The 27,495-nt window shown below is 36.4% G+C and overlaps 1 protein-coding gene across 2 annotated transcripts; it reads right to left on the bottom strand.

The window, feature by feature from the left end:
• Window positions 1–300: 300 nt before the first annotated feature.
• On the bottom strand, window positions 301–27,473 carry DBF4 (DBF4 zinc finger). Of its 2 annotated transcripts, none has more exons than XM_027539909.1 (12): window positions 27,167–27,473; window positions 25,813–25,985; window positions 16,356–16,535; window positions 14,136–14,186; window positions 13,595–13,664; window positions 13,308–13,384; window positions 10,833–10,869; window positions 10,005–10,050; window positions 5,920–6,048; window positions 5,356–5,470; window positions 3,309–3,433; window positions 301–1,485 (listed from the first exon to the last, which is right to left on the bottom strand). In XM_027539909.1, the coding sequence occupies exons 1-12, from the start codon at window positions 27,210–27,212 to the stop codon at window positions 510–512; spliced, it is 2,025 nt and encodes a 674-aa protein (XP_027395710.1). In that variant the 5' UTR covers window positions 27,213–27,473; the 3' UTR covers window positions 301–509. The 2 variants fall into 2 exon arrangements, with proteins under 2 accessions (XP_027395710.1, XP_027395711.1); XM_027539910.1 differs by having other exon boundaries at window positions 10,005–10,047.
• Between the last annotated feature and the right edge of the window lie 22 nt (window positions 27,474–27,495).

The raw sequence follows: 27,495 nt of genomic DNA, 5'->3' as shown, positions 1-27,495 counted from the left end.
TCCTCAGTGCCAGCACCCAAGCATGGTCCACCAAGTTCACCTTCACATGTCAATGTTTCTGGTAATAATGATTTCTAGAACTCAAGACACTGAAATACTTTTTTTTGTGTGTTTCGTGTGAAAATGAGGTTTTTAAAAGCAATATTATGGAAATCTTTTAATAGACAATACATAAAACCAGTGTACCTAATTTATAATGCTAAATTTTCAAATTCTCAAAATTTTACTTGAAATTAGTTTTCACTGACATAAAGCAAATTCACTATTCATAATTCTTAGAAAACAATTATGAACACAGTATGTAGAGTCACAAGTTTATTCCATTTTTTCTAAAATAGGTATGCAATTCTATAGAAAAATGCAAAATCACTTTTATTGTTAATATTTACATTTGGTTCTGTAAACAAAACTGGCAAACCCCCATTCCCCAAACTAAGAATTTTTATACATATTTATAAAAATGTCAAGAATATGATCTACATTGCTTCTGAAAGGCATTTATTTTAAACCTAAAAGCCAGTAAATGTAGAAGTTGAAGGGGAAGAGAAAAACATTGTTAACAGATTTGAATTTTCCTCTTCCAAAATATCTAAAACATCACATATATTATTCTTTTCAGTATAGCTTGTGAAACCCAAAAATTCTGATTTCTCTTCACTAGTCTGAAATAAATCCAGTAGAGATTTTACTGGTGAGCTACAAACTCTGTTTTCTTGTGTAGTAAGAAATTCAGTTCTTTTTTTATCTAACTCTACATTTGGTTCCAGGTTTTCTTTTTTATTTCTTCCTAATGGTATTTTCACTTTCCGACAGATTTTACCAGAAGGCAAACTATCCGTACTCTTGATGTCACACGTGTTGGGTTCCTCAGGAGGGCTTTCAGATGGAATTTCTGCCCAAATTGTCAGGTGCTCCTGTGAACGGTTTATTGCTAACAGGTCACAATCATGATGAAATACCGAATAAAGGTTCTTTTCTTTCAGATGCTTTGCTGGAAAAAGCACAGTATCTAACTTTTGTTTCCGTTGAGATGCGCTATCATCTGTATTGAAATTAGAAACTTGTATAGATGTCTGTGGCCTACATGGACAGTGATCTACCTTTACTTCTAAGTCACTTTCATTTAAAATTAATTTGTGTTCAGAAACATCAAGAATGTATTCTTGTTTACTTTTACATGGAGGCAGAGGTGTAAAATTTTGTTTTATGTTATTTTCAGCTGGATTTAACATGGAACATTTATGAGATGTTTTATCATCAAGTTCTCTCAGTTCACTAGAACGGCGGAGGGTATGTTCTGAAGAAGACACAAACTTTTGTTCAGGTTCCCGAACAGGTTCTTTATATAGGAAACCCTGCTCCATCATATGTACATTTTCCCTGGAGTCTTTCTGAGAATTATGCAGCAATTTCAGCTCTTTAGTTCCAGACCTTTTCACAATATTTGCAATAATAGGAGAAAGGGATCCAACACTGTATTTTATTCTTCAAAGGAAAAAAAAAAGAAAAAAATTAAAATAATTGCTATCAAAACTCTTTGAGTATCTTTTAAACCTGTTTATGAAATTTAATTAAGAAAACATTACAAAAATATAGAACTCTTAACCTTTAGCCAAATTTGCTTTAGATGTTTTTGAAGTAATGAAACTTTACAGATATAGCTGAAAACTCTAGTGTGCCACTCCTTATCCACATTCTTCCACTTTCTACCACAGGCAAGCAGTATCTTGAACTTGGTATTTAAAACTGCTTTGACCATATAAACCAAGGAAAGATGATGGTGAAGGGATTTGGGTCTGCTCCTAATTTTTTTATTATCTTAAAAATTTTCTTCCATGTTTTGATTTATTAAATTAGTAGTCCTTAAGTTTCATACACATATTTGACCTGGAACTCTCTTCTTCATAGAGCCTCTTAATATTCTTGAGATGCTATTTTGTATTGTGTATGTGTGCTCAATATCCTACTCTTTGTGACCCCATGGACTGTAGCCTGCCAGGCTCCTCTGTTTATGGGATTTCCTAGGCAAGAATACTGGAGTGGGTTGCCATTTCCTCCTCCAGGGAATCTTCCCAATCCAGGGCTTGAACCCATGTCTCCTGCATTGGCAGGTAGATTCTTTACCACTGAGCCATGTGGTTACAACAGCTCACTAATTATGTTTTGTTATACATGTCATAGATAACAAAGAAAAATACAGAAGTCCAACTGCCCCTTCAAAACCAGAAGGCTTCCTTTTCTACTTATTTTGATACTTTCACTTAAGACTCCTCTTGAACAAATGGAGGATATAAAATATAAAAACACTAGTCCAACACCACTCTCTCCTTTGAAAGTCCAGAGATGTTTAGGTGACTTGCCTGTAGAGATAAAAATTGTGCAGGTAATAAGATAACTGATTATGGAATAACCAGTTGATGTATAAGTACTAGTGTATAATTTTGCTGCAGAATGTTTTTAGGAAATTCCACATTCTTACCATAGCCTATATACGTTTTAATAGTTGAAGATATGCTTCCTCCCCAAATATTCTATTAAATCAATCATGAGCAGTCATTCTGAATGTTGCAGAAATACGATGTTTAGTAGTCTTTATGCATTTATGATTGGTCTAGAAACAGATATAAGGAGTAAACAACCTACTGCATTATTACCAATTCTAGGGTATATCCACATGAAAGCATTTTTAAAAATTTTAGATTTATTGGTATAAACTTAATGAGGCTTAGTTTGTCAATGTACAGTTACTGTATATTGAACAGCACTGTATTCACTTAATACTTATTAAAGGTACTGACACAACTTTTATCAGCAAGCAGAGCAGAAATATCTAGTAAAAGTATAAAGAAGACTTAACAGAAGTAGAAGAATTTCTTAAAACTCCTTAAGAATAACAAAAAGTTCTATTTTTTGAGTCCAAGGAGATGGTCTAGATGAGGGGCCAAATCTATCTAGTGTGCCACCTATTTTTTAAATAAAGTTTTACTGGAACATAGCCATACTCATTTACTTTACTGTCTGTGGCTGCTTTCATTGTACAGAGGCAAAGCTGAGTAGCTGCAATAGACATCTTGTGGTTCACAAAGCGTCAAACAATTCTCTGTATTTTTTGCCAACTCCTCTTTTTGACTATACTCTTAAGAAGAGAGCCTTAAAAGTAATCTAAGGTAAGCACTTTTGGTGGTGGAAGTAATCAGTTCTTAACCATATTTATATCCTGAAATTATAATCCTTCTAAGAACAGAAAACTTTGGATTTATTTTTAGTTTAATAGTCTGATAGTCTTAAAACTTAGGTTGATAAATTACCTTTTCTTTTTAGGCATGTCCCTTTCGTACTCCACAAAGTCAAAAACTAACTTAGATATAATGTCATCAACAACTTGATAGTGATTACTCTGTGCAAAGTTTCTGTGTTGCTCACTCAGAAGATGCTAAAACAAAAAAGTATATAATAATTATATTTTAAAAGCAATAGATACTTTTTTGTTCAGGTTTTCTAATATTTTCTTGCACTTAAAATTAAGTTTCTAATAACTACTCCAAAGAAATATCCTTTATCAGAACTTAAAATAAGTAGAATAAAAGTTATCTCTCAGAAACCACTAAAACTACTTTGGTTTTCAGTCTTCCATTTTCCAATGAGAAGAATCAAGTACTAATGAATTTGTGGTTTTAAGGGAACTGAAAATGAGGGAGTTACATCAGAAAATGAAATAAAGCTGAAGAAAAACAGAAACACTGAGCATTTAGAGTATGCTATGAGCATTTAGAGTATGCTAATATTTTTGGAAAGACTTCTCTTTACTACATTATTTTATCCTTATATAATTACCACCAAGTAGTAAGTTAGGTAAAGCTTATAAAATATTAAAATACATGAAATGTTATTTAACATATAAGAACCCAAAATAAGAATCTAGAAGATAAATTAAAAAGAAAAAAAGTACAACTAATGCTGGGAATAAAAACAACATTTTTGAGATAAGCAAATAATCTCAATTACCCAGTACTTATGACAGAGAGTACCGAGACGGCCTTCTTCATTTTAAGGGTGGTCAAGAACAAAGTCAACAAATTCAGTGTATTGAGATAAAACTTAGACGAAATATTTTTGAGAAAGTTCAGCTTTTGATTAAAAATAATTTAAAACTATTTTCCTCCTTTATTAGATAAACTGAACACAAAAATGTGACACAAACTTCTGTTATAAAACAATTTATAAATTCAATTTAGAGTCTAAATTCAATTTAGAGTCTGAAGACAGAGGTATAGTTTATGAATCAGATATTTCAAGTACTTTTTCTCAACGTTCCCACTATCTTCTACCAAAACCAAGTACCAAAACAGACCTAACTATTATTTTAAAAATTAACATTCAAACAATAACAGCTAATATTTAACAAGCACAGTGCCAGGTATTGTCTAAAGTCACAGAGGCAGGAAGCCAGGATTCAAACCTGGGCTAGCCTGGATCCAAAGTTCTTTTGCTTTTTTTTTTTTTTATCAGTTTACAAATGTAATTGTTCCCATCTTCTCTTCAGACCACATACATTTTCATCTATTTCTCTTTCTGCTATTGCAAAAAAAAGTCTCCACTTTCTTCTCATCCTCCCATTAGTAGATCTCTTGCCCATTTGTAAATTGCTAAGGACTGAAATACTGCACTTCACAGCCATGGCCCTTCATCTCCTCTGTCTCTCCCAACATCCAATCAATTAGCAAGCCTCCTTGGCCTTAAATCACATCCACAGTCTCACCATGTCTGACCACTTCTGCTACCATTGTTTAGTCCACCAATATCTGTTCTTTGATCCCATCAGTTTACTTTACCATTTCTGCATTGCTTATTTCAACATTCACAAGTCTGTCCCCTCAAAGTCACACAGGTCTCTACTCAGATATCACCTTATCAATTAGTAATTCCTTGTCTAATCTAAATAAACAGCAAGATCTTCTATTCCTGCTTTCTCATAGCACTGATGTAATGTTCTCTATATATGCCTCACTATTCTTTTATCCTACGGTTACCTCTTTCTCCTCCCCTTCCACAGAATGTATCTTCACGAGGGTCAGGAATTGGTCTCTTTTGTATGATGCTTTTCACTCAGAGCAGTGATTGGTACACAGTAACCGCTCAATAAATATTTGTTGACTGGATAAAAATGACTTTGCAATATATATTTCCCCAGTTGGGGTTCTTAAAATATAAGATAATTCTATCAAAAAGAAGTATATGCTACTTCATAATTACGAAGCTACCAACCACAATCAAAAGAATAAGCTAAAATTTATACAGCAGATATTATTCATAGTTCTGGAAACATCAACCCCCTGAATACAAAATCATATTTACAATGTCAAGATCTTCATATTTCTGCAAGCAACATTCACAATATCCCTTTTTTTTCTTCTCTTTTAACTGGAATTGAACTGGAATTCCACCACATTTATCACCATCTGTTTGGATCCTGATAGAAATACATGGTAAAAGATTAACTACTGAACACAGGGAATACTTAAAAAAAAATTTACAGTCCTAGACTTTAAACAACATCTGCTATAATCTGCAGAGATTTATATAAACAAATACTTCTAACCATTTTTCTTTTTAAGAAAATAAGCAAAATGAGAATTTAATGATTATTCAGGAGAATTATCTCATCACTGAAGAGAAACAATGTATTTTAATAATTTTTAAGTATTTTTTAGCTTCTCCTCTCAAACCCCAATCTAAAGTGTCTAAATGTGACACAATGAAAAAAATTCAGACTTTAAATCTAGCAAAGGGGCATGAAAAATATCCAAAGGAGAAACCTTAATAGTGATCACTCACACATACACCCCCCCCCACAGCATTAAATGAATTATTTAAAGTATTTATTAAAAAGATTAAAAACTGCTTGAAGGTAAAACCAACCTTAGTTTAACTTGAGTTTGCTTTTGGGTGCTAGATGGCTTCTCTACATCAAATGGGCTGGAGGGCTTCTGAATAGAATAGTTTATAAAAGGCATATTGGTCAGCTGAAGATAAAATGGCCTATAAAGCCTAAAAGAGTTAAAAAACAAACACATGAGAATCTTTATGATGAAAGAAAACATGCTTTAAGTCTTATATTTTAAAATCATATAATTCCTCTGAAGTCTGAAACAATAGAAATCAATTAAAACTTACTATCTTTCAGTTCAGTTCAGTTCAGTTGCTCAGTCGTGTCCGACTCTTTGCGACCCTTTGAATTGCAGCACGCCAGGCCTCCCTGTCCATCACCAACTCCTGGAGTTCACTCAAACTCATGTCCATCGAGTCGGTGATGCCATCTAGCTATCTCATCCTCTGTCATCCCCTTCTCCTCTTGTCCCCAATCCCTCCCAGCATCAGTCTTTTCCAATGTGTCAACTCTTCGCATGAGGTGGCCAAAGTACTGGAGTTTCAGTTTTAGCATCATTCCTTCCAAATAACACCCAGGACTGATCTCCTCTAGAATGGACTGGTTGGATCTCCTTGCAGTCCAAGGGACTCTCAAGAGTCTTCTCCAACACCACAGTTCGAAAGCATCAATTCTTCAGTGCTCAGCTTTCTTCACAGTCCAACTCTCACATCCATACATGACTACTGGAAAAACCATAGCCTTGACTAGATGGACCTTTGTTGGCAAAGTAATGTCTCTGGCTTTTGAATATGCTATCTAGGTTGGTCATAACTTTCCTTCCAAGGAGTAAGCATCTTTTAATTTCATGGCTGCAATCACCACCTGCAATGATTTTGGAGCCCAGAAAAATAAAGTCTGACACTGTTTCCACTGTTTCCCCATCTATTTCCCATGAAGTGATGGGACCAGATGCTATGATCTTAGCTTTCTGAATGTTGAGCTTTAAGCCAACTTTTTCACTCTCCTCTTTGACTTTCATCAAGAGGCTTTTTAGTTCCTCTTCACTTTCTGCCATAAGGGTGGTGTCATCTGCATATCTGAGGTTATTGATATTTCTCCTGGCAATCTTGATTCCAAATATTTACTATTTTTAAGAACACAATTCAGTTGTATTAAGTATATTCACAATGTTTTCAGATTCTTAACACCTGTTCATATCTAAAGCTTTCATCTTTCAAAACTGAAACTTTGTATCCATATATAACAAAATAAGTAACTCTTCATTTTCCCTTGTATTAAATATATCCACAATATTTTTAGATTCTTAACACCTGTTCATATCTATAGCTTTCTTCATCTTTCAAAACTGAAACTTTGAATCCACATATAAAATAAGTAACTCTTTATTCTCCCTTCTCCACCAGCCCTTGACAAGCACCATTCTATTTTACTTTGTTTCTATGAATCTGACTACACTAGGTATCTCATTAGATAGAATCATGCAGTAATTTCCTCTTATTTCATTAAGCACAATGTCTTCAGAGTTTATCCATATTGTGGTATGTATCAAAATTTCATTCCTTTTTAAAGTTGAATAATATTCCATTGGGAGCTTCCCTGGTGGCTCAGATGGTAAAGAATCTGTCTGCAATGTGGGAGACCTGGGTTTGATCTCTGGGTTGGGAAGATCCCCTGGAAAAGGGAATGGCAACCCACTCCAGTATTCTTGCCTGGAGATTTCCATGGACAGAGGAACCTGGTGGGCTACAGTCCATGGGGTTGCAGAGAATCAGACATGACTGAGCAAGGCTAAGCATAGCAATATTCCATTGTATATATATATACCATATTATCCATTCATCTGTTGATGAACAAATTTTGGTTGCTTCTGCCTCTTGGCTATTGTGAATAGTGTAGCGCTGCATGCATGTGCAAGTACTTCTTCAAAACTGTGTGTTTCTTTTGGATATATATACTCGGAAGTGGAATTCATGGATCATACAGTTCAGAATTTTTGAGAAATCTCTATATGGTTTTCCTAAGTGGTTACACTATTTTATAATCCTACCAATAGTGCACAAGAGTTCCAGTATCTCCACATCTTCACCAACACTCATTTTTTCTTTTCAAAACAGTAGCCATCCTAATAGTTGTGAGGTATTAGATTTCTTTGGAGAAGGAAATGGCAACCCACTCCAGTATTGTTGCCTGGAAAATCCCATGGACCGAGGAGCCTGGCGGTCTACAGCCTATGGAGTCGCAAAGAGTCGGACACGACTAAGCAACTTCACCGATTTCTTACTGTGGTTTTGATTTGCATTTCTCTAATGATTAGTAATGTTGAACATCTTTTCATATGCCTGTTGGTAATTTGTATATCTCTGAATCAATGTATGAACTTTGCCCCTTTTTCAACTGGGTCATTTGACTTTCTGTTGTTCTTTATAGTAACATCTTATTAGATACATTATTTGCAACTTTCTTCTCCCTTTCCATAGGTTGCCTTCTCATTGTGTTGGGTTCTTTGGGCACAGAAATTTGTACTTTTGATGTAGTAAAATTTAGTTCTTTTTGCTTCTGCTTTTAGTGTCATATCCAAGAAATCAGCACCAATTCCAATGTCATAAAGCTTACTCATGGTTTTTTACCCAAAAGCTTTATAGTTTTAGGTCTCTGATTCATTTTGAGTTAATATTATATATTGCATAAAGTAAGAGTTCAACTTCATTCTTCTCTGCATGTTGCTATCTAGTATTCTCAATTTCATTTATTAAAAAGACTGTCCTTGCCCTACTGAATGCTCTTGGCACCCTAGTCCACAATCATGTGATCATATTAAGATTTGCTTTGGGGCTCTTTCTTCTATTTCATTGGTTCATACATCTGTCTATATGTCAGTACTGAACTGTTTTGATTACTACAGCTTTGTAGTAAGTTTGACATCAGGAAGTATAGACCTCCAACTCTGTTCTTCATTTTCAAAATTACTTTGGGTGTTCAGGGTCCCTTGAGATTCCATATGAACTTTAGGATGGATTTTTCTCTTTCTATAACAACAGTCATTGGGATTTTGATAGGGACCACACTGAATCTGTAGATCACTTTGGGTAGTACTGACATCTTAAAAATAAGTCTTCCAATCCATGAACATGGACTGTCTTTCTACTTATTGATGCTTCTCTAGGCCTAATTTTAAATTGTACTTTTCTGTCACAGCAGAACATTTAATAAAAAGTGTTCAATGCATCTTTATCACCTCAGTGAGTACCTAAGAGAATTAATCACATGTGTCTAAATGAGTAGTAGAATGTTAAGAGAAATCTAATTCTCCCATGCCAAATTAATTTACTTATGTCTGTAGTCTTCATTAAGATTATGTTACAGAGGTTCAGAATGAGTTTAAGAAAACTATCAACTTAGATGTTATAGTCAGATTTTACATTTCCAAGTAGTAACTAATAATTTCTTTTTCCAAAATGTAAATGCAATCTTTAAGTAAATCTTTAACTAAATTGTATGGTATTACATTCAGCCAGAGAAGGGTTATTTGAAGTACTGAAAAATGAGTTGGTCTCATGGTTGCTCTAAACTATATTTTTAAGTAATTATTATCTAAAACCTACTGAAACTAAATTCAGTCCTCAAACACAAAGTAATTAATGCTTTTTAAAAAATTTTAAATTGAAGGATAATTGCTTTACAGAATTTTGTGGTTTTCTGTCATACATCAACAAGAATCAGCCATAGGTACACCCATGTCCCCTCCCTTCTGGACCTCCTTCCCAGCCCCACCCTTCAGCCTGTCTCAGAGGCCCCGTTTGAGTTCCCTGAGTCATACAGCAAATTCCCATTGGCTATCTGTTTTACATATGGTACTGTAAATTCCTGTTACTCTCTCCATAGATCTCCCTTTCTCCCTCCTCTCCTCCTACCGTGTCCATAGGTCTGTTCTCTATGTCTGCTCCATTGCTGCCCTAATGCTCCTTTTTGAAACTGTGCCACGTGCATATTAGTATCATGTAAATCTAACATAAAGGGACCTAAGAGTATTAGTGGAAATAGCTTAATTAGATTTTCTCCTTTAATCAAATATTTTCTCCTTTTAAATCATACAGATTGAATTCAAGATACTTACTGGCTCATATCTTCCACCTTTACAAAAGGCTTTTTGAGTCTACCTGCTTGGGAATATATAAAGTATGATATTAGGTACTTACAAATCCAGAATTTTTAAAAATTTTTTAACAAAACTTCTTGGGCTAAAATAATCCAACTATGTATCCATTACCCATTTCATTTCAGTTTGAAATTTTCAGCTTCAGGTAAGGTATCTTATAATTATAAATCCATTTCCAAAATAACAAACTCTCTGTCTATATTCTGAAATTCTTAAACTGAATCAATCCCTCAAAGGATCTATAAGTAGAATTCAGGAGAATTTTGAGCTAAAAACAGGAAATTTTGAATTTCATGTTCACTAGTCTCTAACCGAAATTCAACATTTCCTCCAATTCTGCACATAACTAAGGGACACAGTAGTATTAGCAGTGCTTCTAATTTTGATACCAGTTGAACATTTCCATATCATATTAGTTACTACAAATATTTCAAGGCATCATTTACACTCATCATTTAAAAACCGAATTACAGTAGAAATTATAATCTCTGGTAGAACTTTTTAATGTGTAATAAAAACAAGTATATAACTATTGTACACTGAAAAATATTCTGATAACTGAATTTCAATATCATTTATTTTCTTAGTAATATGATGAATTAAAAATGTATAAAAAATTATTCCAACAAAAGCCCGCAGGCTTCACCAGACAGCCATAGGGTAAAAGGCTACCAACCCACTGAATAAGTCATTTAAAGGGTTGGTTACATGATTTTTCAGTAGACTTTTTAAGTTTGTTCTATTTTCTAGCAAAACATGCACACTTAAGAAAATCAAAATACCTACTTTTTGTTTTCTGAGTGCCAACACCTACTCTCTTCCCCTGGAGAGGTGGGGGGAAATATAGATATATAGTGAAAACACTGGGCTTGAAAAGGGAAAACAGGTACTACAACTGTTCAATATCCTTAAAATTAAAAAACCATATAGAAAAAGAACTATATAAAGGAAGGCTGATTACTGTAGTTTCATGGGGGGAAAAAAACGAGAAAAAGCTGCTTTTTAAAATCAGTTCAACCAAAGAAATGAAAGGAAACAAAGATGATTCAAGAATTAAAGATCTTAACCACTGGTATGGAACTTAGTAACCCAAGCTTACTTTTACAGTACACCCAACACATACCTTGCATTTTAGCTATAATTGGTTTTTACCTTCACAGAAAGAAATCAACCAATAATGAAAAAGCATGGTTAAAAGAATAATCTAAAAATAGTCATGTTAATTATTTTTATGTCCTTATTCAGCAAAACCTTTGTGATAAACTCATCAAAGAATTATTAAAAAATTTATTAGCCTGTTAATTCTAGTCAAGATGGAATATATTCTATATGGTCACTCCCCATATGAAGTGATGACAATAAAAACTGGACAAAATTCAATGAACTACTACTTGAGGACTAAAAGTAAACAAAAGTAGGTGTACTGCAGAAGGAAGTCAAAATTATCTTTAAGGGTAAGGGGATGGGGGATATATTTTCTATTCTCCTACTCTCTTTTCTCTTGCAATGCTTCTTGAAGAATGGACCTCTAGTCCTGAGATTGGCAGCAATAGCAGAGTCAGTGGCTGTAACTCCTATACAAACCTCATCTTTTTGGCTACAAAGAGCCAGTAAAGAGTACAAAGGGAATCCCTGTATTATTTCCTCTTTCTTTTTTCCCTCAGTTTTGACATGAGAGTGGACCCCAGTTAAGACACTGCAGCTGTAAAGGTGCCACAGGCAGCCAAACTTGGAAGCAACCAAGATGTCTTTCAGAAAGTAAATGGGTAAATTGTGGCACATCCAGACGGTGGAATATTCAGCAACAAAAGGAAATAAGCTATCAAGTAACAAAACAATATGGAGGAACTTTAAATGCCTATTAGTAAGTGAAGAAGCCAATCTGAAAAGGCTAAAGACTGTATGATTTCCAACTCTACTGCATTTTGGAAAAGGTAGAACTATGAGAGTAAAATGATCAGTCTTGCAAGGAAATATCGTTAATTGGCTATCACAGGATCCTTCCAAAATAGCTATCCAACCAGGTTCCTCTTCTATTAGTTATTTCTCAGTCATGTTCCAAACTCTTAAAAATAAAATCTAACTCTACGTAGTGTTCAAAGACCTATCTTAACCTACTAACCTTTCTAGCTTCATTTATCACTTTCACACTCAAAGATCAGGTTGTATTATACTACAGAAAATTTTCCAAACATGCCATCTTACATATGGCTTCATGTCTTTATATACATTCTTCTATAAAATTTATTTACCATTTAGATTCATTTAACAATTGAGTGAAAAAAAACCAGACCACAAAAGAATGTTGTGAGATATGACAACTATGAGAAAGCAAAGGGATGAGAGAAGTTCCAGATGAAAATAAGTTCAAGGAGGAAGTGAACAGTAGCTGAGAGAACCAATATGACTGGTTTTTAAAAAGTGCACACCTGAAATGCCAAATTGGTCAGTAGTACAGGTTGAAAAGTGAATGGGAAGTGTAAAAGTGGAAATGTCAAATGCCTGGATGATATAAAGATTAAATAGTAGGTAGGGATGTGAGGTCAAGGAAGTTTTTGTTGTATTTATTGTTTTAAAGGATCATGAAGGCATGATTCTATACAGAGGCTTTGTCAAGGAAGCTAGTCAAGAGAGAAGAAACGGAAGATGTAGAGCATTAGGTCTAACAGACGTTAATGCCCAACACACTTGTTTAACAAATATTTTGAGGTTAGGCCAGATAGTCATACTATATGACAGAAATTAGAGAACTTGATAAGTAAGCCTCCTTATTTGTGTTCCTGAAAGGAGTGTATTATACACATTAGGAGCTTCTCATGCAATATGTCAGTCATGGTGTTTTCTTTCAGAATGAACAAAAATATCTGTTCTTTTGGCTCCAGTAGCCATCAAAGAGGAAATGGCAACCCACTCCAGTGTTTTTGCCTGGAGAATCCCAGGGACGGGGAAGCCTGGTGGGCTGCCGTCTATGGGGTCACAGAGTCGGACACAACTGAATCGACTTAGCGGTAGGAGCCATCAAAGAAGAAAATAAAACTATGCCAACCATCCCTGAAACAACTTTCACCGTATGAGTAAATCCTAAAGTGATAGGCAATAATTTATTCAGATAACAGAATATGTATACAGTATACATGATTACCCCTCGTATATTCTGGCAGTAATATTTTCCACTTGGCAAAAAAGTTTATAGATACATAACTAAAAACCAAGCTTAATCATTTTCTCTAATTAGTTTAAAAATTAAGGAAAATAACATACCACATCTCTTGCAGAAGTGCTTGACTTCTTGAGTAAATACAATTCCTTTTTCCTTTGTTCAATGTAATATCTAATGTCTTTTTTAAAAGAAAGAAGGGTTTAAGATTAGCATTTTTGCCTTTGCAGTTAAACACTGCTACTTTCTTAAAATTGTACTAAGTTTAGATGAAAGAATTAATGTTACAGGTATGTCTTACTATTAAAACTCTCACTATCTAAAATTAGGAAGCAAGAGACAGATAGACACTTAGAGCAAATACTGTCAAAAACAGTAATAAAATCCTTACCATCAATATGAAGAATTTTTACTCCCCATGATAAGGCATTAGATAATATACTGTTTGAAGGAATAAAGTCCTGTTAAAAAAAAAAAGTTTGACAGGTTTTCTAGGAAATTACTATTTTAAATGAGCTAAATTAAAAATATTATTGAAGTTTAATATCACTTATGGTTATTCAGAACAGACCCTACACAATTATAATAACCATAAGGACAGCAGTTTTTCCTTCTGGAATTTCTAAAACCATTCCTGATTAATACACTCTGATATTCTTGACAATGTACCCTGTAGCCTTACAGTTAATAGTTTCAAGAAATTATTTTGTTTTAAATCACAGAATGCCACAAGCTTCAGAAGTGTCCAGTAATACTTTAAAAGGCCACAAGATGGAGGTGTTACTTCATGAAAAGCATAAAACAAGACACATGCTGATATTTAGGCTTTTTCTATTAAAAATGAGGAAAAGATTTCAGAAACATCTCTATTTTATATTTCAGTTTCTAGTAACAGAATAAACACTGTGAATTTAAAAAAAATTCCTACTTACATGGTCCTTGATAGCTTTTTCAACTAATAATTTTCCTCTGCTCAAACACACCTATAGAAAGACCAAAGAACAACCAAACTATAGTTATACATAGTGCCTTACTGGAAAAAATTTTAAAAAGACAAAATGAGCAAAAGTAGATAAAATTTAAAAATGAATTTTAATATAAACATGAGCTTTAAAATACATACATTTTATTTACACAAGTCTTAATTACCATCAGCGTAATAAATATATGGTAAAAACTGATCCCCTTACAGTCTTTGTTTGCAATTAGATTTCTGATGAAAAAGTTTGTTTCTTCTTTTTTAAGTAGAGCAACTGAACTCAGCTGAATGAGATCCAAGGTCAGTTCTGTAGTAAATGTTATTCAACGTGAAAAATAAAATAGACTGATTTGAGATTCCGTCTGTAATTAAATGTAAGTTTACATTTTTAATTTCTTGTTTAACTGAAGACCTAATGATATGAGTAGACTGGATATATTGGTTTTTACACAGCTTCAGTTTTAAATAAGACATTAGGAAAATTAGTTGAAATGCTATCAGCAGCAACTAATTTGGAACTAGTCACGGTTATACAACCTTGTTCCTCAAAAAAAGCAGGAACTGAAAGAATGTATGAGGCTTCCTAGGTCTCTCCTTCTTTGACTTTTTTCTTCTATATATTTGTCTCTTTTTTCCCAAGTGATTTCTCTTGTGTAACTCATTTCTCTTACCTGTTCTTCCCTGCCTCCAGGTGTCCCTGCTTCCCAAATGGCTACATGAGGTAAATGGGGACGATATTTAAAATTATTTAATTAATTTCAATTTAAAAATGAGATAAACAGTATTTTTCCAATCTCTTCTGCTTTTCCTAACCAATTAAATCAATTTAATTTACCCTTCACTGTATCTTACAACTTACTGACAACTGAGTGGTAGTGATGTGACTGAACGCAGGAGGAGAAGGGGACAACAGAGGATGAGATGGTTGGATGACATCACCGACTGGATGGACATGAGTTTGAGTAAACTCCAGGAGTTGGTGATGGGCAGAGAAGCCTGGCGTGCTGCAGTCCATGGGGTCACAAAGAAGTCAGACACGACTGAGCGACTGAACTGAAGTGATGTCAGTAAATCTAGACCAGGGGCTGGCAAACTTTTTCTTTAAAGGGCCAGACAGTACATGTTCATATGACTCTGCAGGCCATATAGTCTCTGTTGCAACTATCCCACTCTACTTTTATAGCAGTAAAGCAATCAGTCAATACCTATATGAATGGGTATGTCTGTATTCCAATAAAACTTTTATTTATGAACAATGAAATTTGAATTTCATATAACTGCCAATTGTCACAAAGTATTCTTTTTGAATGTCCCCATAACCATTTGAAAATGTACATGCCTAGCTTGCACGCTATAAAAAAATCGGCAGCAGGCTGGATTTGGCCCCTGGGCTACTGTTTGTTTACCATGCTCTGAAACAAACAAAAGGCGTCTATTCCTTCTTTAAAAAAATGACCTGCTGTCATCTTTTAGTTGTAAATTACTCTAAACATAAGTCATCACTAAATGCAAGGGTGTATTTTAGGAATCAGAGTATGATTGTGCTCAGTCAACCAGTCATGTCCAATTCTGTGCCACCCCATGTACTGTAGGTAGCCTGCCAGGCTCCTCTGTCCATGGAATTTTCCAGGCAAGAATATTGGAGTAGGTTGCCATTTCCTCCTCTAGGGGATCTTCCCAACCCAGGGTGTGAACCTGTGTTTCCTGCATTGGCTGGCAGATTCTTTACCATTGCACCACCTGGGAAGCCCCCTGGAGTAGGACTATATAAGTATTATTAGGAGAAAAAAATCACCATTCTATATACAACAGCAGCCTTATGGACAACTAGAAAGCCACATTTAATGTAGATACACTTAATGTAGATATTATTCTACCTAGGTGAACTCTGCTGTCAGCCCACTCTTAATTATAACATCCTATAGACTTTCAGGGGCTTCCCTCATAGCTCAATTGGTAAAGAATCCACCTGCAATGCTGTAGACCCTGGTTCGATTCCTGGGTCGGGAAGGTCTGCTGGAGAAGGGATAGGCTACCCACTCCAGTATTCTGGCCTGGAGAATTCCATGGACTGTAGAGTCCATGGGGTGGCAATGAGTCGGACACAACTGAGCAACTTTCACTCACTCATGCATAGCCTTTCAGAGTCTCAAAGCATATTTAAGAGACTTACTGTATCTGGAGACTTAAATGAACTTCCATCATGGCTGGGATGAGGTGATGTGGTTTCCGCAGTATTCGCAGATTCTGGACTTGGTATAGGAGAGATTCGTCCCAAGGTTTGTGCAAATTTAGCTTCCTTTTTATTTGAAATAAGATAACTGATATCTTTGCTGAGAAATTCTTCAACTCGCTAAAGGAAAAAAAAATATTTTTAAGGAACTCATATAAACCATTAACTGTTTCATATGCTAGGCACAATAGGAAATGTCAATCTGAAACATATTCAATATTTTCTAAATTTCTATGCTGTATTATTCTGCGCCTTGAGTCCTGAGAAAGTACAAGGAGAGTTCTAACAACCCAAGAACAGCATGTAGTTTATATATAATAATTAGTTTAATCCACATAACCCATGGTACTGGAGAAGAAAATAGAAGAGAAGTGAAGGCACCTACCTGAGGTTACGCCAGTCATAAAGGAACTTGAATAAAGGTATTTTTTTCTTAACCTTAAAAAAATTTTTTTAAATTGACGTATAGCTGATATATAATGTTGTGTGAACACAGGTATTCTGATTCACGTTGATGCTCTAAAGCAGAACTGTCCAGTAGAATGCATTGTAATGATGGAAATGTTCTTTATCACCATTGTTCAATATGGTAGCCATTGCCACATGGAGTACTTGAAATGTAATGTGATTGAGCAAATGAATTTTAACCTGGTTAATTTTAGTTACCTTAAATTTCAGTAGCCAATTGGCTAATGGCTACAGTAATGGACAGCACAATTCAAACTCATAAAGTTATAATATCTTTCCATAAGAGAAACTATTAAAAGATAGGAAACCTTTACCCTTAAGAGTGTATGACTATTTTGAAGAGAATTTCCCTAGTCTGAAAACCACTGCCTGAATTAATAAACACATATACCAAAGTCAATGCTGAAAATCACTCCCATTCAAAGGTAGGAAAATTAACTATTTGCATAAATGAAGCTAAAAATATTTTAAACAGCTGTATCTAATTTCTACAGCATCTCACAACATAAATGAGGATAATAAAAGTGAAACAAACTATGTAATAATGACTTAATTTCATCTAAGCATTACATAGAATTTGTCGCTAAGACCAGCAGCTGCCTTGGTTAAATACAAATCACTACGTCCTTTTCTGAATAACATTTTCATCACCAGTAAATAAAGTACATTTATATATGCCAAGGATTACAAACTCAAATGCCTACAAGGGTCATCAAGAATGCAAATGAACAATTACATATCAAATACTTTTAAAAAAATTTTTTTTCATAAATATGTGGGCCCTCACACTAACAGAAGTCCCAGTTTTTCAAGAGAAGCCCAATCTCCCACGTTTTAAAAAAAACCCAAAAAAACTGTGATAAAATATTTAACAATATTTTCCTTTTAGACCATTTTTGAGTGTACAATAGAGTGACATTGAGTACATTCACAATGTTTTAATAACCATCCCATTATCAATTAAGATCATGGCATCTGGTCCCATCACCTCATGGCCAATAGATGGGGAAACAATGGAAAAAGTGACAGACTATTTTTTGGGGCTCCAAAATCACTGCAGATGGTGACTGCAGCCATGAAATTAAAAGACACTTGCTCCTTGGAAGAAAAGCTATGACCAACCTAGACAGCATATTAAAAAGCAGAAACATTACTTGGCCAACAAAGGTCCATTCAGTCATTGCTATGGTTTTTCTAGTAGTCATGTATGGATGTGAGAGTTGGACTGTGAAGAAAGCTGAGCACCGAAGAATTGATGCTTTTGAACTGTGGTGCTGGAGAAGAGAGTCCCTTGGACTGCAAGGAGATCCAACTAGTCCATCCTAAAGGAAATTAGTCCTGAATATTCATTGGAAGAACCGATGCTGAAGCTGAAGCTTTGGCCACCTAATGGGAAGAACTGACTCACTGGAAAAGACCCCGATGCTGGGAAAGACTGAAGGCGGGAGAAGGGGATGACAGAGGATGAGATGGTTGGATGGCATTACTGACTTGATGGACCTGAGTTTGAGTAAACTCTGGGAGTTGGTGATGAACAGCAAAGGAGTTGGTCACAACTGAGCAACTGAACTGAACTATTGATTTCTAGAACTTGATCATCATTGTAAGCTGAAACTGTACCCACTGAACAGTAACTCCCCATTACCCCTCCCACCAGCCTTTTTATCTCTTTTAATCTCTACTTCCTATTTCTGTGAATCTGACAATTCTGTCATTGGTTAGTCACTAAGTTGTGTCCAACTCATTTATGACCCGATGGGCTGTAATCAGCCAGACTTCTCTGTCCATGGGATTTCCCAGGCAAGAATACTGGAGTGGGTTGCCATTTCCTTCTCCAAGGGATCTCCCCCACACAGGGATCAAACCCATATCTCCTGCATTGCAGATGGATTCATTGCTGAGCCATCAAGGAAGTCTCTTGACAATTCTAGGTAGTTCATATAAGTAGAATCCTGTAGTTATCTTTTTGGGTCTGATTTATTTCATGTAACAGTGTTTTCAAGGTTTGCCCATGATGTAGCATGGAACAGAATTCCATACCTTCTCAGTGTTGAATAATATTCCAACCACAACGGTGTGATCACTCACCTAGAGCCAGACATCTTGGAATGCAAAGTCAAGTGGGCCTTAGGAAGCATCACTACCAACAAAGCTAGTGGAGGTGATGGAAATCCAGTTGAGCTATTTCAAATCCTAAAAGATGATGCTGTGAAAGTGCTGCACTCAATATGCCAGCACATTTGGAAAACTCAGCAGTGGCCACAGGACTGGAAAACGTCAGTTTTCATTCTAATCCCAAAGAAAGGCAATGCCAAAGAATGTTCAAACGACTGCACAACTGCACTCATATCACATGCTAGCAAATAACGCTCAAAATTCTCCAAGCTAGCCTTTAACAGTACGTGAACAGAAAACTTCCGTATGTTCAAGCTGGATTTAGAAAAGGGAGAGGAACCAGAGATCTAATTGTCAACATCCTTTTGATTATCAAAAAAGCAAGAGAGTTTCAGAAAAACATCTATTTCTGCTTTATTGACTATGCCAAAGCCTTTGACTGTCTGGATCACAACAAACTGGAAAATTCTTCAAGAGATGGGACTACCATATCACCTAAACTGTCTCCTGAAAAATCTGTATGCAGATCAAGAAGCAACAGTTACAACTGGACATGAAACAACAGACTGATTCCAAATTGGGAAAGTAGTACGTCAAGGATGTATATTGTCACCCTGCTTATTTAACTTATATACAGAGTACATCATGAGAAATGCTATACTGGATGAAGCACAAGCTGGAATCAAGATTGCTGGGAGAAGTATCAATAACCTCAGACATGCAGATGACACCACTCTTAAGGCTAAAAGCAAAGAACTAAAGAGCCTCTTGTTGAAAGTGAAAGAGTAGAGTGAAAAAGTTGGATTAAAACCCAACATTCAGAAAACGAACATCATGGCATCTGGTCCCATCACTTCATGGCCAATAGATGGGGAAACAACAGAAACAGTGACAGACTTTACTTTTTTGGTCTCCAAAATCACTGCAGATGGTGACTGTAGCCAGGAAATGAAAAGACACTTGCTCCTTGGAATAAAAGCTATGACCTAGACAGCATATTAAAAAGAAGAGACATTACTTTGCCAACAAAGGTCCGTCTAATTAAAGCTATGGTTTTTCCAGTAGTCGTGTATGGATGTGTGGGACTAGAAAGAAAGCTGAGCACCGAAGAATTGATGCTTTTGAACTGTGGTGTTGGAGAAGACTCTTGAGAGTCCCTTGGACTGCAAGGAGATCCAACCAGTCCATCCTAAAGGAGATCAGTCCTGAATATTCATTGGAAGGACTGATGCTGAAGCTGAACATCCAATATTTTGGCCATCTGATGCGAAGAGCTGACCCATTTGAAAAGACCCTGATGCTGGGAAAGATTGAAGGCAGGAGGAGAATGGGACGACAGAGGATGAGATGGTTGGATGGCATCACCGACTCAATGGACATGAGTTTGAGTAAGCTCCAGGAGCTGGTGATGAACAGGGAAGCCTGGCATGCTGCAGTCCATGGGGTCGCAAAGAGTCCGACACAACTAAGCGACTGAACTGTACGTATAAACCACATTTACCCATTCATCTGCTTATTAATATCTGTTTTTTTCCCCCACCTTTTGGTTACTATGAGTAATGCTGTTCTGGACATGGGTATATAAATTATCTCTTCAAGATGCTTTCAGTTCTTTTGGATATATACCCAGAAGTGGAATTGCTTGAACATAATAATTCCTTTCTTTATTATTTTGAGGAAACAACATGTTTTCCATAGTAGTTGCACCATTTTACAATCTGACAGTGCACAAGGGTCCCAGTTTCTCTACATCCTCACTGACACCTATGTTGACAGTCGCTGTCCTAATGGATGTGAGGTGGTAACACACTGCTTCTTTGGACTGACATATAGTTAATTTACAATGTTGTGTTAGTGTGTGGTGTACAGCAAAGTGATTCAGTTACACATTCATATATATATTCTTTTTCATATTCTTTTCTATTATAGTATATTACAAAATACTGAATATAGTTCCTGTGCTATACAGTAGTAACTTGTTGTTTAATTTTAAGTTGGTTTTCTATGTCTGTCTTACTGGGGTCTTGATTTGCATTTCCCTTTATTTTTTTGGGCTCCAAAATCACTGCAGATGCTGACTGCAGCCATGAAATTAAAAGACACCTACTCCTTGGAAGGAAAGTTATGACCAACCTAGATAGCATATTCAAAAGCAGAGACATTACTTCGCCAACAAAGGTCCATCTAGTCAAGGCTATGGTTTTTCCGGTAGTCATGTATGGATGTGAGAGTTGGACTGTGAAGAAAGCTGAGCACCGAAGAATTGATGCTTTTGAAGTGTGGTGTTGGAGAAGACTCTTGAGAGTCCCTTGGACTTCAAGGAGATCCAACCAGTCCATTCTAAAGGAGATCAGTCCTGGGTGTTCTTTGGAAGGACTGATGCTAAAACTGAAACTCCAGTACTTTGGCCACCTCATGTGAAGAGTTGACTCATTGGAAAAAACTCTGATGCTGGGAGGGATTGGGGGCAGGAGGAGAAGGGGACGACAGAGGATGAGATGGCTGGATGGCATCACTGACTGGATGGACATGGGTTTGGGTAGACTCCGGGAGTTGGTGATGGACAGGGAGGCCTGGCGTGCTGCAATTCATGGGGTTGCAAAGAGTCGGTCACCACTGAGCGACTGAACTGAACTGAATAGTGATGTGGCACATCTTTTCTTGTGCTTATTGGCCATTTATATATATCTTCTTTAGAGAAAGGTCTACTCAAGTCGTTGCCTCATTTTTGAACTGAGTTGATTTTTGTTGAGTTGTACTCTTTATAGTTTGGATATTAATCCATCAACAGATATTGCAAACAGAAAAAAGTTGCAAAATTTTTCTCTCTCATTATGTGGGCTGTCTTTTTTACTCTTGACAGTAGTCCTCTGATGCACAAAACCTCATTTTTATTAAGTCGAATTTATCTTTTTTTTCATTTGTTGTCTGTGTTTTTGGTATGATAGTCAAGGAATCAATGCCAAATCTAATACCATTAAGATTTTCCCCAATACTTTCCTCTATGGGTTTTAGCTCTTACGTTTTAGATCTTGATCCATTTTTAATTAACTGCATCATATAATGTACAGTAAGGGTACAACTTTATTCTTCTGCATGTTGATATTCAGTTTTCCTAGCATTTGTTGAAAAGATTATCCTTTCCCCATTGAATGGTCTTGGCAACCTTGATGAAAATCAGGTGACTATGAGAGGATTTCTGGTTTCTCTCTTCTATTGTATTGGTTTGTATGTCTGTCATTATGCTGCTGCTGCTAAGTCACTTCAGTCGTGTTGGACTCGCTGCGACCCCATAGACAGCAGCCCACCAGGCTTCCCTGTCCCTGGGATTCTCCAGGCAAGAACACTGGAGTGGGTTGCCATTTCCTTCTCCAATGCATGAAAGTAAAAAGTGAAAGTGAAGTCGCTCAGTCGTGTCTGACTCATTATGCTAGTACCCACATTTCCTTTGGTTTTCCATTTCCTACACCTCTTGTAACTCTTTAGTAGTGAACAAAATATCTTTCATAGTCTGGTCCCAATGTAACATTGTTTCTTGCTATTTCCCCCATCTAAATCCCAAGATCAAGTCATACTCTATTATTAATAGCTGCTCAAACCACACATACATATATTTTATGTATGCTCTTTCTTCTATTTAGTTCGTTCATTCTACCTGGTATATTCCTACTAGGCTTTCAAGATTCAGCTCAAACTTTATCATTGCTATAAATTGTAAAAGGCAGAGTTAATAATTTCCATTTCTGTATTCTAATGGCAATTTCTACATAATTTCTGATAAAGCACTGACAGTGCTATACTGCAATTTATTTATTTAGGCGTCTGATGTTCCTATAGGCTGAGAATTCATAGAGGATTAGACTACATCTAATTTTTGCATCCCTGTCATCTTAAAAAGTGCTACCATATGGGAAACACTGGTGGAATAATTTCTGAATGAATTTCCATATGCTCAAATCATAATCAATCTTCAAAGCTGAGTTCAAATTGTGTCCATATAATGGCCTCCAAGGTTCCTCAGTTGGAAATAATCTTTCCCTTTTAACATTGTTATATAACAATTGTAACAATGCCATCTCTACTTGATTAGAAATTGCAGGTGGACTAGGTATCAGATTCATTTTTGAATCTACCAAAATACTTAATACTGGGTCCTGTACCATTAACTTAGTTTTGTCAGTCTTTATTAGCTATTATTGAATCTAGGTCTTTAAAAGTGTAAACTCAAAATTTATTTTCTAATGACTCAAAGGTTACACTGAACATCAAAAACAAGTAACTTTATCCTCAAGTCCATGATATGGTAAGGTATCTGACCCTATATCTCTTTTCTTTCCCAACTCTCTTATTTTAGCCCACACTGTTTAGACATAGGCCTTTATATGGATGGTTTTGCAATAGCAGTCTTCCTTTCCACTATTAAAGATATTTTCCCATTATGTCAGACTTTCCTGATGTGCTCTCAGTGGTTTAATTTTCAGAAGTGTATTCTCCAAATAAAAAGTGTATGTAGATGTTTTCACTGACTCAATGGACATGGGTCTAAGCAAGCTCTGGGAGTTGGTGATGGACAGGGAAGCCTGGTGTGCTGCAGTCCACGGGGTTGCAAAGAATCGGACATGACTGAGCGACTGAACCAGATGTTTTCATTAAGATGAGAGAAAAAAATGCATAGACCATTTTAAAACAGACTAACACTGTTAATAGCCTGAGGCAGGATAAATTACAAATGGATAAAGGATTTAAGTAATTATAAAAATAGTAAGCATAATCTTTTCAAGGAATATCTATCGAACTATTTCTTAGAGTTGAATCTTAAAACTTAAGTGTATGGAGGTCAAAGTTCCTTTATAGTTCACATTTGAGATCTTAACAGTCTTTTTCAGTGATAGAAACAGTACTGTGCTAGGGACAGAAATCATGACATCAATGAATTATTGGAAAGGTAGTGTGTTGGGGAGATCAGAATTTGATTTAAAAGTTTTTAAGAGAAATTAAAGAATAATCAAATTCAGTGCAAAATCCACAGCTCTGGGGAAATACGCTCTTCATTTCATTGGCCTACTTCAAACCATTTTAGGATGAAAATTTGATAAAATCAACTCTCAACTATTATCTAATGTATAAGTTAACTCAAAATTTGGTTCTTGCAAGTGTCTCAGGAACTGCTATAGGGATGAGAGCTTCTGTACTGCTCTTTTAGCTAGAGCAGTGGCTTTATACATTGGTCTTCTTAACATGATTTTGTTTGAAGGGCTCCACTGCTAAAAACGCAAATCTAAAATTACTGATTTACATCAGTAGGGTTAATGAGTTTTTCCACTGTAGCCATGGATTCTAGAGGAACAGAATGGTGCAATAGCATGTGAGTCTGGAAATTAGGCTGATTCTACCCTGAGCCAGTCACTTAACTTCTCTGAACACTTGAGTACTTACTTTTTAAAATGAAAGGATCCTTTATTTAAAGGTGCTAGGTTACAAAACATAACCTTTAGGAATGCAGTCATATGGTTATTCTGATAACATGCTACTACTATGACAAGTGTGTGACAATGTTTTAGTCTAAGAAAACAGCAAAACAGTAGAATAGTTTTTCAAAGACAGAATAAGTAAAATATCAGTAAATAGTTCCAAAAAACCTCTTACATGTTCAGCAAATTTTTATTCTCATTATGGCAGGATTTACTCATATTATTAAAAAATGCTGCTGCTGCTAAATCACTTCAGTAATGTCCAGCTCTGTGCGACCCAATGGACGGCAGCCCACCAGGCTCCCCTGTCCCTGGGATTCTCAAGGCAAGAACACTGGAGTGGGTTGCCATTTCCTTCTCCAATGCAGGAAAGTAAAAAGTGAAAGTGAAGTCGCTGAGTCGTGTCCGACTCCTAGTGACCCCATGGACTGCAGCCCACCAGGCTCCTCCGTCCATGGGATTTTCCAGGCAAGAGTACTGGAGTGGGGTGCCATTGCCTTCTCATATTAAAAAATGCTAACCAAGACAAACTCAAAGTACAGCAGGAAGAATCAGGAAATTAAATCTTAACCTTGGCAAAATTTATCCAGTATCGCCCTTAATCCTAAAAAAATCTTGTAATTTATCCAAATTTTCTAATACTCAAATGTATAACGTAGGAAAGAAGCATATTTCCCATATTCATAAACCAAAAGTGGTACCTTAGTGACATTCATTCTTTTGAGTCTGTATCAGTCAAAAGAAACTTTAAATCTTTGTGGTTTAAACAGGTTTTCCTTGTTCTCTAAATACCATCTTATTTATATTTAGCTTCCTAATAATCACAATCAAAGAGCTCCTGCCATTTGAAGGACATCCCAACATTACAATGAAAAGGCAATCAGCAGTTCCTCCAGGACAAGGGTGTCTCATTTTTCACACTGTGAACTTTACACCAGATAGAAACCTGAAAGTTCTGTCAGGTTTCCGAAGTTACATGACTTTGCATTAATGATAAACAGATGATAAAAAATTTAAGCTTGGTAAACAGTGAAAGTGTTAGTTGCTCAGTTGTGTCCAATTCGTTGTGACCCTCGACTGTATAGCCCTCCAGGCTCCTCTGGCCATGGAATTCTCCAGGCAAGAATACTGAAGTAGGTAGCCATTCCCTTCTCCAAAGGATCTCCCCTACCCAGGTATTGAACTTGCGTCTCCTGCATTGCAGGCAGATTCTTTATCTTTTGAGTCATCAGGGAAGCCCCTGGTGCTATATGGTTATACCTTTTTTTTCCAAAAGAAAAATTTTAAATGATTATAAGTTAGAAAGTTTTTCTTTTTGGTCAAAGTGCATGGATTTGACTTACCCCTCCCAGATCCTTAATGTCCTTTTGCAGTTTTTCAGATGTGGTGACAGAAGGTAAGTCAATGTAAAATACTTTACCCCAGAGAGGTTTATATTTGGATTTTTCTGGTTTGTTATCAGTTTTCAGAGATTTCAAAGATGGTCGGTTTTTTTCATTTTTAACTTGGATTCCACCTGTTGTTTAAAAAATTAGAATTAGATCATGCTTTATGCAGACAGAAAATTTTTCAGTTCAGTTCAGTCGCTCAGTCGTGTCCGACTCTTTGCGACGCCATGAATTGCAGCATGCCAGGCCTCCCTGTCCATCACCTACTGTTTAAAAATAATTTATGTAATAATCATATCACAGAGGGAAAAATATAATCCTACTAATTCAGCATTAACATTTTAATATATTTCCTCTGTAGTGTCACTTAGGATAATGGCAAAATAGTCTTTAAACAGATACTGTATGTCACAAAACGTTTATTGTTCATAGGAACTGATTTGCAGGAAATATTCATGCATTTAATCCTGTTTTATGCATTAAGGCATAGAACTATATAAAACCAATTTCAAAGTTTTCATAGGATGTAAACTCCATGGAGTATTTACTCAACAAATACTGAGCTTCTGGCATTCTGTTGAACACTCAAAACTGGTACTGACCTAGTCCTCAAAGGTTCCTGACTGCTCAAGGTTAAGTTTCATGTAGAGTCAGTGTATATTAAAAAAACTTAACGGTCCACTTGAAGAACCAAATCACCATTTATTTCATTCTTTCTTTTGAAAACAGATCTAAGCTACAAACAGCTGCTTAAAAATTAAAGAACTCAAATCTGTTTATAGTAGGAGACCATGTATACATACTGTACATAAACACACACACACTATATATTAGGAAGAAACACTTGGAGGCCGGACTACTTAACAAGTGCCTGAAAATGAGAGTTTGCTTTTATTTCTGTTTATAATGTTGAAAACAGCAAAGGTGTGTTTGAAATAAAATACTTTGCTTCAACTTCACAAGACCAAAAATCCGCAATTTAATCAGGAAGCGAAAAGCCCCGAACACATCTGCTTTTAAACCGAGGCTCGATCTGCAGCCTCCAAGGGTCGCAGCATCTGTGGGAGCCCCGGCGGGCTCCCGGGTCCGCACACTGTCTTCTCGTTTTATAATCGACCATACGACGAGGAATTTGGGGGCGAGATCCCTCTGCTCCCTGAACCGTGCCTTCCTTCAGGCCACAGAGCAGGACGCACATGTCAGGCAGAACAGCAGAGAGCCCCAGGGCGAGAACTCTTTAGAATCAACAATGGAACCAGGAGGGGAGGAAAGGATTAAAGGGACTGCAAACGGAGGAGGGGCTTCCTACCCTGAAAATGTCCTTTGCTGTGGATCCTCATGGCTCCGGAGTTCATGGCAGCCGCCCAACACCTACATGCTGGGTTGGGAGAGGGTGTTGCCCCGGGCCGCCGCGAAAACTCGGCTTCTTCGAGGTCCGTTGACCCGCCGGTCGCCTTTCCCCTTCCGCGGGCCACCACACCCACGCAGTAGAGATGCCGCGCCCGCTGGCTTGGTTTCCGGGGCCGAATCCGGCCCCAGAGCGCGGAGAAGGAAGAGGAAAAGCAAAAACGACTGGGCTGCGGCGGTTGAAGATTTGAAAACGCGTCACGCGGCCGCGGCGCCGATACGTGCGCCCCG

The sequence above is a fragment of the Bos indicus x Bos taurus genome, chromosome 4 (genome assembly GCF_003369695.1).
Source record: "Bos indicus x Bos taurus breed Angus x Brahman F1 hybrid chromosome 4, Bos_hybrid_MaternalHap_v2.0, whole genome shotgun sequence".
Classification (NCBI taxonomy): Eukaryota; Metazoa; Chordata; class Mammalia; order Artiodactyla; family Bovidae; genus Bos; species Bos indicus x Bos taurus.
This window is presented reverse-complemented; position numbering and strand designations above follow the sequence as displayed.